This window comes from Alligator mississippiensis, chromosome 3 (genome assembly GCF_030867095.1).
Source record: "Alligator mississippiensis isolate rAllMis1 chromosome 3, rAllMis1, whole genome shotgun sequence".
NCBI lineage: Eukaryota > Metazoa > Chordata > Crocodylia > Alligatoridae > Alligator > Alligator mississippiensis.
Window position 1 is genome coordinate 269,520,017 of NC_081826.1, and position 17,427 is coordinate 269,537,443.

Genomic DNA, 17,427 nt, shown 5'->3' on the forward strand with positions numbered 1-17,427 from the left:
GCCAGGGCTGCACTACCACAACAAGGATTGGGCCCCTTGCAACTCCCCTGCCCTCTGCCCCTAGCACGCCAACATCTCGTGGCGGGGTGGAGTAGATGACCTCTGGAGGTCTCTTCCAGCCCTACTTCTGTGTTGGTCCACGAAATGACATTATTTGTAATGATTGCTTCTGGTTGGAATGTTTCTCTCAAAGGAACAGGAGTTAATGAAAATGTTGTAATGTTTCTTAAAGCACTTGCAGACAGTTTAGCAAAAGTGGTCTTGACTTTTTTTGTGATATACTATAGAAAAAGCTTGGAAGGTTTAGTGTGTGTTCCTGTTTATAAATTTAAAACTATCTTGAATGCTAAATGTTGTTCTTTACTGCCTTTGGAGGCCTATGGAAGAACCCAAAGATGTTTGAGAACTTGTATTATAATTAATGGATTGAGGTCAAATTTTTAATAAATTGGACAAAAAGGTGATGTCATTTAATTTATGGACAAGGTGGAAAATATATGGTCAAATAAATTTCCATTTGCCAATTTCACCAACAGTTTGCTGTTGTCACCTTTTAATAGCTCAAGTAGATTAAATTAATTTTATGCAATTTTTATGGTAGACTGTGTGTACAAGGGGAAGTGAGTGAGAAGGAAATAGTAGTTCTCTCACCAAGCATAAGGACAGTAATCAATTGTTCTCTGTCTGCTGGGGGAAGGATAACAAATGATTGGCTTAATTTGTAGCAAATACAACTTCTATTAAATATCAGGCAAAGCTTTCTATAATAAGGGGTCGCTAAACACCGGAATTGGCTGTCTAGGGAGAATTGTTGTAGAATTGCTTCCATTATAAATTAAGAGCAGATGTCCATCTGGACAAATGTCCATCAGGAATAATCTAGGCATATTGTATCCTGCTTTAGGGGATGGACTAAATGCCCTTTTGTGGTCCCTGCTAGTCTTGCATTTGTGTGTGATAATTTTATTTGTTTGTTGCAGCTCAGATTATTTCAGTTGTGAACAAACTGGTTTCCAGCAGTCATTTTGCATATATCCCTGTTCTCTAGGGTATCCCTTTTTGGGCTGTATTGCTTTTGCAGTTGACAGGTAAGTTAGTATTTTAACTTTCTGTAATGCTGTTGGAATTTTTCAAATGTGTAGTGTTCTTCATAGATGACATATAGGGTCAAATATTTAAGTTCAGTGATTCTCAACCAGGGTGCTGCCAGCACCCTTGGGTGTCGGGATCCTTTCAAGGGTCCCACAGTGTGCCATGTAATGTTGGTACTGTTAGGTGTGCACATGTAACTCACAAGATAAACCCTGAAATTTCAAATAGGAACCCATAGTGTTAAAACATTCTTGTGCTCTTTTCTGAGTTCTTTACAACAAGAGGATTTGCTTTTCCCATAGTCAAAATATGAGTGAAAACAAAGAGGTGGAATTTTTTGAGGCTGTCTTGAGTGTAAAAAGGTTGAGAACCACTGACTTAGATACTTGGTGGGCTTCATCACCAGAGGAAGTGAATTACAACAGTATTCTGAAAAACTCCAACTTCATTCCAGCAGTATTGGGGTTTTCTTAACAATTCAGAATATTAAACTTGCTACCCAGTCTAAACAGAAGCCCAACGCTGGACAGAGTTATTTTTCCAGCAGTGGTTTTTAAAATCCAGCCATGAAAAAACATGCAGTTTGTGGGGAAATGGTTTTATATTGCATTGTGTGTCACTTATCAGATTTGTACCCTTTAGGCTGGTTTTATGCTTAACTCCCTCCAGACTGAGTTTAGAGCATTTGTCATCTCTCTAATCCAAATATCATTTGTGGATAATAGGAATCTTATATCCAAGTACCAGTATTTGCTAAATGGTCTTCACAAGATAGAATTGTCAACATCAAATAAGTTTTAGTTTATAACTAATCTCAACATAAAGTTTATATCAAGTAATAACACACTATGAGTTTTACACATACTACATTGAAATGTTTTGTTATAGAAGTGTGTGGCATACATAGTTGCTCATATACAAAATACAGGGTTTTAAAACACAAGCTAATAGCTGCTTTTCCTTTAAAGAAATTCATATGTTGACAAGTATTCCAGTCTTTCTCTATATATTGTAAAGTCGGACAGATTTTTAGCTTGCTAAAACGTTCATGCTAGAGTAGGCAGATTTTTTGTTCCCTTTGGATCACTGTAACTTTAGATCCGCCCATATTTAAGATTTGTTTTTTTAAATTTATTTTGTTTATGCCTCTTAAGGCCTCCCATACTTCAGAATCATTCCAAACTTTCCAAATCAAGCTGTTCTGATTTTGTCTGAATAGCATTAAAATAATTCTTGTAAACTTTTCTAGTTTGCTGCCACACTGTGCAGGGTACAGACTTTATATGTACCAGCATAGCAAACTAAAAAGCTGCTGACATCATATTGTTTTGGCTGTTAGTAAGTATTGTTTATATACGATTTATGTCCCAAGAAAAGCTTGTGTTGGAGAAATTTGCTGCTAGCACCAGCCAGACATTTGTTAATGTGTTCCAACGTGGGTGTGTCGAGGCGCTCGTGCGCGCTCGCTCTCTCTCTCTGTCCTCAAATGTTTTCTCTATTGTGAGATTTCCCTATAATAAGCTTTCAGCTGGGGAAGAAGGCAAACGTGTTTGCAGCAGGAATTGGTCTGGTCTTGCTTTGAATGACAGCTCAGTGATTAACCTCTTTCAAGCATCTTCCTTAGTGTCCCATCTTGAGCAAAATCTACTTTGTTTGTAGCCCAGCAAAGGAAAATTATGAGCATCAAGATAGAGGTTAGGTTGAAATTTGTGTAGCTTATAATTGAGTTAATGCATACTTATTACAACTGTTAAAATGCAGATTTAGACAGGAGAACTTGTAGTGTGTACTTTGCATTCTCAAACTTCAGGAGATAAAAATATCCTCCTCTCACTCAGTAAATCTGCCACCTGTGATTTTGGAGTTGGGTCTGTTTCAGTGAGTAAAATATTTACTGCTTTTCATCCCTGTTAGCAGTGCATACCCAACACAGAGTGATTTGAACTCTTCCATATACATCTTCAATAGAATTATTTCTGATGTTCCAATCGGATCTGTGTGAATTTGTGGAACACAGTGTGATTATACATATGTGTCTGAGGGCATAATTTAGTCTGATAGTCCAAAGAACCTCTTACTGTTGTTGATATGGGAGAAAGAACACAGCTTGACTTCTGGATGTCAAGTTTTTTGGAGTATTGCCCGCTAGTAAAGACATCTTATTTGAAAAATGGACACACTTTCTGTGGAATCATTGAAATGCAGCAAACCATGGAAACTGCTCGTTTCACTTTTATAATCACTTTCCAGAATAAACCACATTCTAAGGGGAGCATTAAACTATTTTTTCTTGCCATTTGTGTAGCTCTTTCTGCATCCAAACTGCTTTCCACTCAATGTACCAAATTCAGACCTAGTGTACCTGTTAGTCAGGGAAGGTTACACAAGTTACTTCTTGTCCGAAAAATAAGTCAATACATTTACTTGATTTCTGTACTTGGGAAACCTCCACAGCATAGAAGTGGCTTCTTTTTGTGGTTGCTCAGATTATGCAGGTTTGTTCAGATTAGTACTTAATACAGATGCACGCCAACATCCCTAATTTATAATGAAGCCATTAGGCGATGTAAATACTCTTAAAAAAACTATCTGTCTAACCTCCTCTAATTTTCGGTTAGATGGTTAACTGATAACACAGCAGCTCGGACTGCACCTGTATAAATATATAATATAATATATTATATATATTTTATATATATATGTGTGTGTGTGTGTGTGTATGATATATATATATATAAAATAAATAAAACTATTTATTATTTCAGATAAGCTTCAACTTCTAGCTATTGGAACTTTTTACTTTTTTTAGGTATTTGTAAATTGGATTCAAGTCATTCCGTAGGTGTTTTCCTGATAAACTGAACAGATTGAGACCTTCAAGTCTTTTCAGCATGTTTTCTGTCCTTTAATCATCCTTGTAGCTCTTTTGTGACCTCCTTCCATTTTTTCAATATCCTTTGGCGATATTAGAAGAGAGCACTGTATTCCTGTAGCAGTTGCATGAATAGCCAACCCAAAGGTATAATAATATAATTTTTTGTGCTCAATGGTTGTGTTCCCTTTGAAGAAATAGCAGCACATATTTGTTCCTGGGGAATGCCCTGCATGTGTGCTCTGATGTGCAGCAAGTTGCGCTGGGTCAGGTAGGGAAGGCTGGGGCTGGCACCTAGGCTGGCCCCAGCAGCCTTACCTGGGGCTTCACGGGACAGCACACTGCCACCACCACGTGTGCTGCCCCGCTTTTTTCTGGTGCAGGTTTTTTTGATACTGGGATCTCTGTGTCAACCCCCCCCCCCCCCCCCCTGCACTGCAAATTAACAGCATGGCGAATGCCTGCATGTGCCCTCTCTTGATGTTTCTAGTGATGATCACATCACAGTGGTCCATTAGCCAGTCTTTAATGAGCACTGTGGAGTTTTTTTTATCATTACATTTTCTTAATCAAAATACTGTGCAATGTGAAATCAGATGTCATACCAAAATCTATTACTTTTTTTTAGCCAAGTTTGTAGCATCCTAAAAAGTTGCCAGATTAATTGGCAGGCCTTTTGGATTGGTGAGGTCTGTTTTTCATAAGCATGTCGCTATTTTTTATGACTAACATGTATGATCTTTTTCTTCTATATCATCTGTTCCTTTTTTGCCTGGCATCACTAGCAGATTGGCATACCTTTTTCATGCTCAGTCACTAGTTTATCCTTGTGAAATGCCAGCAAAATATTGACCTTCTTTCAGTCTCTTGGAACTTTCCTAAAGGTTCAAGGCTTATCAACAATACCCACTAATAATCAAGAAAGCACCTCAGCCAGCTCTTCTAAGTCTCCTAAATACAAAATATTCAGATGTGCCAATTAAAAAAAGCCTAACTTAAGGAGCTTCTGTTTAACTTCCTGATGAGTTACTGTTCAGATGGTAGTATTTCATCATGATGAAATAGATATATCTACTTCTTTCTTGATTACAGAACAAAAATATGTATTCAATTTTCAACCTTTTCCTCATCATTACTGAACAATTCTGCCATTTCCTCAACAAATGTTGCATGGAAATTGATTTATCCTGCAGGAATCAACTGGTCTTTTTTAGGGAAGAAAAACATTCTAGTCAGAGCACCATAAATTAATTGTTTGGCAGATGGCTACCAAATTAAGTACAAATACTTAGGAATTGACATTATTTTTACATTTATAATGTGCACTTTTTGCATGACCATTCCTTTGCTACAGAGAAATTTATGATTGTCTCAGATTGTAAATCTGGTGGCATTTTTTAATAAAAAATAGTAAGATGCTGACACAATTTGGGCTGCTTCTTTCAAGAAACAGTGTCCAGGTTTTTGTTACCAGAATTTGCAAAATTTTTTAAGTATGGTAAAGTGACTGCAAGTAGTAACATGGCGTTTGTCACATGTCAGCAAATTTCAGGTAAAAATTTATTGTTTACTGTTAAGATGTCTTTATTTTTAAGTGCTACATCTGCAAAGTTGACCAGAGATCTTCAGGTCGAGTTGAATGCCTTCTGGATTGCAAACAATAGATTTATTAAGCCAAATACAATAGAGTTGTCAGTTTAGTAGTTCAAAATCTGTTTTGTTGGGAAGACCTTCCTGTGTGTATGTATGCATGCACATGCACGCATGTGTGCAGTAGTGGTGGTGTGGGTGCATTTCTTCGTTTCACACTGTAAAGGCTGAAGAGAGTAACTTTTGGAAAACCTTCTTTCTGGAAGGATACTTATAGAGAAGCATGCAAACCCAGTTTGGAAACCAGTCACTGTGCAGTAAACAATGCAGACAGTAAAATTTGGGGCCCAAATCTTGGTAACCTTTTGCTTTTTGTTTAAAAAAAATAGATATGAAACTATTAACCATCCAAATAATCTCCTTCTAAATAAGTAGTCTTATGTAGCTAAGAAGCTGTGGGGGCTATGCACACAAAGAAATGTCTGTAAACCTCTGTGCTGACTTTGGGCAGACAGACCCTGGGAGTTAAATAATTATATAATCTGTTGATAATTATCTAATCTGCATATTAGAAACAGAAATACATTTACTCTAATGTGTTTAATTATGGATTTAACACAGTTACATTTAGTATCAAGGTCAAAATATATTTCTAACGTCTGTCAACTTTAAATTGTTTTATCTGGTAACAGGTAACCTTGTTTTATTGCCATGTAATCTGTGAGACATAAATAACTATGTACTGTAATTACATGGCATTTACCACTTGATTGAAGTAATTATATGGTGGTTTTTACCTTGTAAAATAGTGATAACTTTTTTTATTTTATAATAGCTTTCCACATGTTTGTATTTATATTTTCAGCATTCAGTGTCCTAATTATAGCTAATGCAAAGTTTTTCATTAAATGAAAAACACCTTCAAACCTCATTTTGCTTCAAGTTTTGTGTCAGCTGGTTTGCTTGCTCTTTTGTGTGTTCACAGTTCTTTAATCCCATAGATTTCTCTTTATGGGTTTGGCTCTCTTTATGGAGGAAATATTGGTTGTGCTGCTTTTGGTGGTTACAGTATTTGTTGGTTACAGTGAAATAAAGCATTTGCTACTTGAAGACACTATTGGCTGCTATGAGGTTATTTTTTGGCTCTTGAAAGACATTTGATCTGAACATAGGCCTGGAAGTAGACCTGGAATAAATATATTTTGACAAGATGTGAGATTTTAAAATAAACTTGAGCATATTTTTTTATCTTGTTTATGGAACCAAATAAATATTTTGGATATCTATAAATTTCTTTCTGAAAACACAGAAATTAATAATTCCTCAGAAGACTCATCAATAATAAATGTTTCTATTAATGTCTTGTCTAATATACAAATTACAGAAGAATGAGAAGTAAATCCTTCACGATCAGGAAGTATGTGTATGTACAAACTTAATGAAAAAAATGTTTTCTTCTATTATTCTACTGTAGCATGTAACTGAAGTTAATAGCAAATTGTTATTGATACAAGTGCTTTAAACAAGGGTCTATTAATTTTATATTTTTGAAGATGCTTTGAATCTGCTTTTTCTTGTATTGAATTTCAGGATTCAATTCTGACTCAATTGTGGAAGGCTTTGAGAGTGAAACTAGTCAGTAGATGGCAGTGGTGTTCTTTTGCAGTCCTGGAGCTGCTGAAACACCAGTTCTTTACAGCTTTAAATCTTGTAACATGCCCTTCACTACTAGTCTGGTAGAATTCTTAACTAATATTAAAGTATAGTTCTAAAAAGAACTATAACCGCATCTGTCCTTTGAAGGCAGTTATTTGTATCCAAAAATAAAAACTGTTCATGTGTTAGTCCATATAATGAAGTATGCATGGATGCCTTGGGTATGAATTCTGTGCAACTTGGTTATTCAAAGAGTGTGAACGCTTATAATATGACAAAACTGAATTGTAAGAGAAATTTCACATTAAATGGCTGAAGGGGCTGGGGGTGTAAGTTTTTGATCTTTTCTCTAACTGCTTTTCCCTTGTAAGGGTTACTAATTGTTTCTACCGAAATAAAGGTTGGGTTAGTGATATGTAAGTCTTTCCTATAAATGTCCCATTTTCCCTGCCTTGAAACATCTCCTTGGTATGAGAAGTTGATGAGTCAGTTTATCAGTTTTTCAAGTCCTGATTCAGTACCAGGAATCTCTCGTGTCTGTTAAAGAGCTGGGAATCTTTACAGCTTTATAGAGACATTCTGTTTTGTTTTCTTTTTGAACCACTATTATTTTTTCTGTAACAAGACTGCTCTCAAAAAACCACTTGATTTCTTATTTGGGGTTACAAAAATTTTAAACAATGTTTAAAAAAAAGCTTCCTTGAGTTTTGGTTTGGCAGGAATAGTCCATCCTCTAGGAACACGATGACTTTGTATTCAGCAGAACTGATCCCGGTTCTGATTGGAATGCTCCTGGGTGTAGCATATCTGAGTGTTGAAAGATTTAACTCTTTCAAGATTTCTTTTTATGATTTTATTGACAAATTCTGAGAAATACACATTTTCCAGTAGAGTTTTCTAAATACTACAGTGTGACAGGTTTAGTGTAGTCTTTTTCCTAAACAATTATATTTGACAAATGCATCTGTCCCAGGTGTTCATATTTTATTTTTTAGTTCTCAAATTTTATTTGAGCTATTCAGTGTTGTGAAAATGTGTGGAATTTCATTGTGTTTTTTACTTCAGTTTCTCATTTTCAAAATGATGCAATGTAATTATGGTTGTGATCTGTTGTGCAAAGAAACCTACTAGGATTAGTAAGCATTGGAAGAAAGCTATAAATATAAAGTCTGTATTACTACTATGGTATATTAGAAGTGGGTTTTTTTCGAGGTAGTGATGCAGGGATCAACAATCAAATCAATTTAATTGACAGTAAACTTAAAATATTACATGTGGGGATGTAAAGATTATATGATACTTTTAGAATTTGTGAGTAAATTATTAGGGGTTGCAGAAATGAGGGTTTCTGTCAGTAGTCACTGTCACATTTACAGGAAGGATGAAACTTAATACATTTACCAATAAACCAGAATTATATGCTTATTTATACATTTTTCTATATGAAAATATAACATTTATATTTGCAATCATGTTTCCTGTATCTATGAAAATATACAAATACACAAATAGATGCCACACTCTTAATATTACTTTTAGGGCAAAATGGTTTAAAAGTACTATCTCTTCTCAAGCCTAAATGTCACCTTTAGTGTCAGTAAGTTGAATTAGTGTAATTTTTTTCAGGAGTACTCTTGATACTTGTGGCAGAGTTATTCTTTAAAAAAGTAAATCAAAGGCAAATGAAAGTTTAAATCACACACATGTGTATGCAAGTGTACACAGAGACACACACACTTCTGCGATCGAAGCAATGAATGTTTTTAAAAAAAAAACAACCCAAAAACTTAGTGTCAGCAAACATTTAATATTTTTCCTCTGAAGTATTTGCAGTTTAAGTCCACTACCAAGCCAGAATATGGTACTTTTACAAGTTGTTGAAATTTTTGCATAACTCCATGGAGAGAGAATTAAAGGTTTCTTTCTAAAAAGGCATTCTTAGATCAAATTGAAAGGTCTTATGGAAAGCAGTCAGATATATTAGAAATATCGTTCTTTAAAATATTGCTGAAGGGAGCTTTAAAAATACCCAGTAATTAATCTTTGTTAACTTGATCTTCAGAAAAATAATTTTTGTGAACTTCTGTTGTGCAATGTAGATACTTAACAACATGTTTTACAATTTAAAGCTAGATTAAAGGAAGACATGTTTTGGTTTTTTGGAGGTAGAAGGAAAATTGGCTTTACTTCTAGTTTCTGCACAGCCAGACTTGCTCTTATGTTTGTAATATTTAGTGAAGTTCAATAGGGGGCCCCTTGATGCTTTGATCTAATGCCACAGTGCAGTTTAATGAGAGAAAGAGGTTTTCAATATTGTCTGCAATATTAAGAATTTTGCCAGCTAAGTCTGATATAATAAAATGTAAGATTTACACCTTGGAACTAGTCTCACATTTCTGGGCACTCTTTCTGTTTGAAACAGGTAATTACAAAAGCCCTCAGATCAATTTTTGTAAAGGGGCACCCTGATGGGTGCCATGACTGAAGTGTGACATGAGCCTTTTCCAATACAATGGGTGGCCTAACATTCCTCTGGAAGGCCAAGCTCATTAAATATTCTGTCCTTTTTTTCCCCTCTCCCCCTCTTCATGCACTTAGCTTGAGTTGAGCTAAGTCTGAAGTTTCTTCACTGAGGACTTAGGAAAATTGCTTAGAGTTCTCAGATTGAATTTTTTATGTGTATGACTTCATGATGGCATTAGCATGTGCTTTGATCCATGTGTGAATGGCACTGGGTCGGCTCTTATTGCCATATCCAGATGGTGTTACAGGGAACAAACAGTTGTGTTTTAAGATTTCTCAATAGACTGTCTAGACTGGCCTTGCAGCAGACAGATACAGCCACCCATCAAATTAGCGTTTGTCAGATTTATGGTAATGGTTCACCAAAGCCTTCCTGTCATTGACATTAAGATTTACGCCTACAAAGTTATTTTGTCTCCTGCAGAATGTAAAGTCTGGTGGGTGTGTGGGTGTGTGTGTGTGTGTGTGTGTGTGTGTACATACACATATTACACATAATATAAATATGTATACTTGTATAGTGCATATAATGTATTGTAAGCAAAGAGAGAAAAAAGTCATTAAAAAGTCGTAATTGAGAAATTTCAAGAGCAGCATTTGAGAAGTGAATTTTTAAACAGTGTCTGATTCCCACAGCTGGATTGATTAGGGAAACCTCTCCTCCCTCCCCTTCCCTCTCCCCCCTGCCCCTCCTCAAATGATAATACGGATGTTCTGTTCTAGTTGGTGTCTCCCATATGCCCTTTTTGGAAAGAAAAACATGTATGTGGATTACTACAGCTAGATTTTGCACTTTCATGTTACACTAGAGTAATATGAGCTGCTCTCTGTACGCAGTGGGGATAACCTTTTGACAGGCAGTATGTCCATTCTCAGTGGAAATGTTTTTCCAAGTCTGGCCAGACCTCCTTTGATCATACCACCTCAAATGTAGGGGTCATAGCTACTATGCTATGTAAGAACCACTGGTTGTTGACCAGAGAGACAGATGAATTGGGAGGTGTGAAGGAATATTTAAATAAGATCCAAACATTTTCTGGGGTTATCAGTCTTTTGTGTGTCAAGCTGATGGGAATGCTGATCTGGATAGTTAGGAAATTTTAGATTACACCAAACATGATTAGGATGATGGAAGCAAGAGGTTAGTTCTAGTGGTCATCGTGTATTGTTAGAGGTTGAACATGCCAAGGCATGTTTTGAAAATATTTTCCTACTGTAAAAGTAAACTTACTCATGATGAAGGCAGTAGTGATGTGATTAAGCCATCTAGATGTTACTGGTAAACAATACATTCAGCAGATGATCTGACTTGGAATTTTTCAAAGCAAATGACTTATTTTTCATACTTTCTCTTGCAACACGCATTTTGGAAAGCATTTCCCCTGCTTGGTATAAATGACAGTAATTGTTGCTGAAATAAGAGGTTTCCTACTGGAATTCTTATGCTCTGGTCTTGCTATCTCTCTTGATTTGCAGGAGTCCCGTGACACAAAATACATAAACGGAACACTTTCTTAGTCACCATATTAAAACTATAACTTTCTGAAAAGCAGATTCCCTCCCCACCCTCTCAAAACCATGCATTCATGATTTTAAGGCTCATGTATGGTCTGATATATTAGACTGAACGCTGCTCTGATCATTGTAAAATTGTTTAGTTTATTCTCCACAAATTAATAATCAGTGATTCTGATGGTGTAATCTTAGTTTACTGGGCTGACTTTAGTGATTTATCTGTTTTTAACATCTTTGTTGACTTACCCAACTTTCATCTGTGCAAGTAGCTTTACTTGTATTCATTTCATGATCAGAGAAATGCATCTTTGCCAGGAGATTAAAATGATCATAGGAATATTAATTTCTTACGGGTATTATGTCTGAATCTGACAAAAGGAAAAATTATTTCTGTTGTCACACTTTGTGAATATGTCACTTTTTTTATATATAAAGGGAAAGAAAAACTTTCCGTCTCATTTAGAGTAAGGAATAGTTGGTTTTTATTTGTTTTTTATTTTATTGCTCATACTGGATTTTATCTGTAGTAGGGAGTTTTATATTTAACCTTTTTTAAAAATGCTTTTAATTTTAGTTATGACTTGTTTCTGCACTTTTAAAAAAAGCTTTACAAATGTTTTTGATCCAGCTGTAGGTTTATTTTTATTTAAGTAGATCTGTTGAAAGGTGTACTTGGGTACAGGAAACACTAACAGTGTTTATAAAAAAACTAGTTGCTGTTTCATTATTTTTTTTTTTGCATATGGACTACAAGAGAAGTCTCTTTCCAGTCCTGGAAACATTAGTCTGTGTACTTCCCTTCATATTTTAGGATTCAGGTTTGCTCTGAACATAATTTAACTTTGATATGGTAAGGGTTTGGGATGAAAATGTACCATATGTCTGTGCTGAGTTAACGTGTCCCAATCAGATAAGAGATTTTATATAGCCAGTTTTAATTTTTGTGGATCACTACTTATCTATTGTCTTGCTGGATATAAAATATGCTGTTGCTCTCTTCAATGGACATGGTTTATTGCTCCAAATGCTGCTTTGTTACATGTCAGAAACTGATTTAACAGAGAGGTGAATATGGCCGTGTGTATTTTAATGTCCTTTTTGGGTCAGCCTCAGTCTACTGAAGAATAATGAAGGGACTATTACCAACTTTGGCCAGGTCTGTGAAATACTTATATATTTTGTTTATTTTAAAGCCTGTAATTTTTTAGGTGAATCTGTTGCCAAAGCATTGTTATAGTGGTGCCTAGAGCTTGAAGTGGTGCCTAGAGCTAGAGTAGTGCATTGTGCTAGTGAGCGAGCCCCTGCCTCAAGGAGTATACAAGCTGCATATACAAAATAAGGCCAGGAGCTAGTGTTAGGGAAATAATACACAAGCAACATTTTTGTTACACAATTGTTTTTAAATTCATAACACTCTCTGGGAGTAGAGTTTTGTTAGGAAGGGATTAGGTGAAAGTAGGTAAAGAGGTGACACTGAAGCAGGAGGTGGAGATTATAGGAAAGGGAAGGAACGTGCTGGGCATTTGGAGTTAGGCAGAAGTTAGGAGAGGTGTGGGGAGGGAGTTGAAATAAGCAGCTAATTATCAGATGGGAAATGTGCAGAATGAAATTGGTGGAAAGCAGTCTGACATCTGTCTGAAGTACAGACAGCTGCTTGTCTGATCCTGTCCAGATCTTGGCATGCCTTCACTGCAGAGTTAACTCAGGTGTTGTCTTCAGCTGTTGGAACAAAGAAAAGGTTACACTCTGTATCTCCTGGTTTCTCTGATTGCCTTTCACTGCTCACTTTTCTGGAAGATGCTTTAGTCAAGTTTAAGTTGCTGAGCTTTATATGTAGGTGAAATATAACAGTGCAATATAGACTGTCTGATAACCAGACTAGATGCTTTAATGGCTCCTTTTTCTGGCCTTAACCTCTCAGAATTGTCTTATCAATGCCACAACCCAGCAGCTCAAGGAAGTTGCGCTAAATACTAAGTCTGTGACCCAGGAATATTATAGTCCCAGGTCTTTTAAGGATTTCTGTTAATATTTTTGTACACTTTATACACCAAGGTTTTTTATTGCCTATTTACAGGAAGATAGCTGTCTTCCACCCATTTCACATATAAGAGTTTACTCAAGATCACTTCAAGCAAAGCTAAGAGTAAAAAGGGGTTTCTAATATGTCAGACTTTGGGTTTATCCACTGTACCAGATAACTGGAGACTAAAACAGTTCATTAGAGGCCTTACTTGTATATCCTTGTATATACTTGTATATATATGGAAGATTGTGCCTGTGTTAGTTCCAGAAATGTAATTTATTAAATTTAACTTTACAGAGAAAAAATACTTATTCGGGAAATCAATGTTTTGGAATCAGTGTCTTGGTTAATGAGTCAGCAACCTTTTCTTTAGCGCAGGGGTTGTCAACCAGGGGTATGCATACCTCTGGGGTACTTGAGAAGGCCCTAGGGGGTTAGCATGGGCGGGTGGGGATGGAGCACCGCCACATACCATCCTGCACAGGCCACCCCGCTCTCTCCTGCTCCACATCAGGCTGCTGGGGGTACACTGACCCAAAAAGGCTGAATACCCCTGCTTTAGAATATCATTTTGAATACTGATCATGGCTTGAAGGTTGTCCATCTTAATGGATATTTGACTTCTATGAAGGAAGTTGGGTTTTTAAGCACTACTACACATTTTCACGGGATTTAAAGCTCTTCCAGGCAGTAAGCTTGTTATACTTGGTATATGCATGTGGCATTGTATGATGATCTTGCTGGGTTGTTCTGTGAGATCTCCAGCAGTATGATCTAAATCACACTACAGTAAACCTACATTGGTTGAGGCATTCATGGAGTGAGTGGCAGCGGGCAGAACTTTCAAATCAGAAAATAACTTTTTTAATTGTGATTTTGAAGGGTCTCTATTAAGGTATTTAAACTCGGGACAATACTGTACAGTTAGTATATGAAAAGTGATGTTGCTTTGGGGTATTTTCTGTTTGTTTTTTGTTTTTGTTTTTTAAACTGGGCACAATTGCTTTCTAAAAAAACAAAGAAATGAAACGGATCATTCTTTCTTTCACTGTTCCTTCTGGGGTTTTGAATGATGACAGTCTTAACTTCACCTTGCTGTTACTTTGAGCTGTAAGAGAAGCTAGAATAATTTAAACTCAGGAAGTATTGCTGTCAGTATAATTTTGGAAAGTTTTATCTGCAGGTATGGGGGCTGAAACTTATTTCAGAATAATCAGCTTTACACAAATAGGTGGCTTAACTCTCTAGGAAGGCTTTCACTGCTTGTTGCTGATAGAGGTGAGTGGATTTTTTTAACCTTTTCAAAGTTTTCACATTTTACCTTTTTGAGAGCAATTAGGCCTTGAGTTTAAGCCTGGCTTTATGTTCAATGCTGGATCAGGCATCCTGTATATATATAATTGTTTTTAGTATGTGCAGTAGTTTGTTTTTATTTAATTGTTGGTTTTGTATATCTTGAATGGTTGAACCATAATATGTGCAGTTCCACATTTTCGATTTGAATGATCAATCTAGAACCTACAGTGTCTGTGCAAGTTACATTACTTGTTTCTTTTGAATCAATAGAAAACACACTTCAGAAGAAAGGCAATTTTGTTCCCTTTTTCTTTCCCTTATTTCAGATGCATTGGAGCTTTCACTGTGTTGCAGAGGCCTGTGCTTGCTTTTCAAAGGCTGTCCCTTTGTGTGCTTTTTCTGAAGTGGCACAATAGCATTCTTAATGTGCAAAGCTGTATGTGAATAGGCAAATATTAGAAATCTAGCATGAAGGTTGCTAAAATATACTGTATAAAAGGCTTGGACAACAAAAAAGTGCTAGCAGTTGAAGGGGATAGCTCCTCTAATAGGGCAGAAAAGCAGGATGTACTGGAGCAGGGAAGAGTGAGGGAACCTGAGGTACAAGGTATTGTCTGCTTTTGTTTCTTTGCCGCAATTTAATGACATTTCTTTTTGTTTGAAAATTGTGAACAGTAGAATTGAAAAATATTTTGTCATAGTTTGGTCCCCTTCTATTTAAGGCAGTGATACCATAGATCCAGGAAACCTCCCCTGCCCCCAAACCTTCCCCAGAGTGTAGTGTGCCCATCCCATAGTGAGGTATCTAACTCTGACAGCGGTAGTTTTGCATGTTTCACAGCTGTGGCTGGCAGCTGTAACAGTGGACTTGACCTGTGACACCAGCCCCCTTCAATATCCTAGTAATTGCAGAACACAGTAGGTCCACTCTGCCTCAGTACATAGAAATCAAGATCCAGACCAAAGTTCAGTCCATATTGTGGATTTGGTAGAGGACTTGAAAGCAGCCTGGACTGATGTTCCCTCTCAACATGTGTTGCTTAATGGAGAGTTCTGCATGTTGCTTCAGTTGGAACTTTCTTATTTGTAGGTGTTGGGGTGTTGTAGTGTTTCAGCAAGAGATGATGAACACATGGATCACTATGGATAGCCAAAGATCGTAAGAGTTTCTAACTGCTGTTTATGTAAGCAGTTCTGTTAGTAATTAGATTAGATATCACCTCCAACTTGTAGCAGTATTGCAGATGTGAGAGAAGATGGCACATTTTGCCCCATGTTTTGTAATCTGACCTGTCTTGTGTTTAAAACTGGTAGCTGCAAAAATCTACCCGCCTGCCTGCCCCACGAGTCTTGTTTTATAACTGCTAGAGACCCCAGTGTAGGTGCAGTTTATGTGAGCAAAAAATGGTCCTTTTGCCAGGATAGCTTCTTTTTTTTAAAGGAACTAGAATAATTTGTACCAGTATGCCTGTCTTTTTCACTGTGTTTGTGCCTGTCACCTGGCAAACCCTTTCTAACGTAGACTTGGTCTGAATGGCATGGTTTCCCTTCTATACTGACTCCTGTCAAATGCAGCACAACACATGAGCGTATGATGTTGCTATTGTTCAGGAGGAGAGGTTGGCTAAATGTGCATTATGAAACATCCAGATGACTAGTTTTGGCTTTTTTCCTCTACCTTCCCTTACAACCTGTGGATCTTTTACCCATACTGGTTTCTGTACCTGGTTTACCTCTACTGGTACAATGGGAAAGATTGTGCACATTTTTAAAACTTTTTTTGTCCAAATTTTCTTGGATAGGTAGTTCTACTGGGGACAAGCAGCTGTAGAAAACACTCCCTATTTAAGTTCTACCGGTCTTCAGTATCAATACATAATAGCAGAATTTTATTCTGCTATCAAATCAACTTAGAATAAATATGTGTAACCCTGTTTAATGCCTTCATTGTCTTGAGTTATCAGTAATGAGCACTACTGCAGGTATATTTTTGATAGGGAATTTATGAGCCATTGAAATGACTCTAATCGCCCATATTCTCTTGGAAGAGTGATTTAAGTTCAAATCTATCCTAACATAACAAAGTAGACTACAGTATAATGAATATAGGGAACATTATACACAAATCAGTCTTTTCTCCTGTTCCTGGCAGTTGCTTCAGTAAAGCTAATGAATGTTACAGAAATGCTTTGACCACCCTGACTGTGATATGGAACTGGAATGTTTTTTCAAATACTGTTCAATTTTCTTTTTAGGAAATTGCATTTTTATTATGGACAATTCCAACAAAAACTGCTTTTTCCTGTGGTCATTAACTAAGTAATTTGACAAAAATATGTTGCCTTGCTGTGTTTACTGCTCTGACTGCAGTACAGTATGTACATATGACTTGTGGAAAGGGCCTTATAATTACTTAAAAGGAGATAAATACTGTTAAGATCAGAAGTATATCTTTCTTATCTTTATCAAGTAGAAGTAAATACTGCGTATAAAAAAGGTTGCTCTTCACTTGACAGGTTTGTGATGCAGAGACATCGAGGCCACATCCAGGTGAGCATGGATGTGCAGTACATAGTGCTGCAGACCTGTCCATGATGCCATGCATTGCACATGCAGGCTTTCCCTGTGCTGCTACCTTGTAGTGTGGTGGGGAGGGGGGTTGATCCCAGGAGCTTCGGGGGTTAAAAAAACCCCATGCCTTAAAGCAGGGCAGCGTATGTGGACGTAGTGCACGCTGCCCAAACCCGGAGCCTGGCCTGCTGGAGCCAAATTCTGGCTGCCAGCCAGGCTCCTAGCTGCAGAAGCTCTGTGCCTGCAGCTGCCTAAGGTCCCCAGGGACCTTAGGTAAGGCTGCTGG

The 17,427-nt window shown here is 36.9% G+C and overlaps 1 protein-coding gene across 9 annotated transcripts in view; it reads left to right on the plus strand.

Annotated features, from left to right (window-relative positions):
* ARL15 (ADP ribosylation factor like GTPase 15) overlaps nt 1-17,427 on the plus strand; it is a 395,714-nt gene that overhangs the window by 83,335 nt on the left and 294,952 nt on the right. Inside the window, exon 3 of one of the 9 annotated variants that reach the window (XM_059725186.1) lies at nt 17,087-17,120. The exons of the other annotated variants lie outside the window; for them this stretch is intronic. Within the exon in view, the coding sequence (XP_059581169.1) occupies nt 17,094-17,120 (27 nt within the window). The 5' untranslated portion in view covers nt 17,087-17,093. The remainder of the gene's footprint in view (nt 1-17,086; nt 17,121-17,427) is intronic. 9 annotated transcript variants of the gene reach the window in all.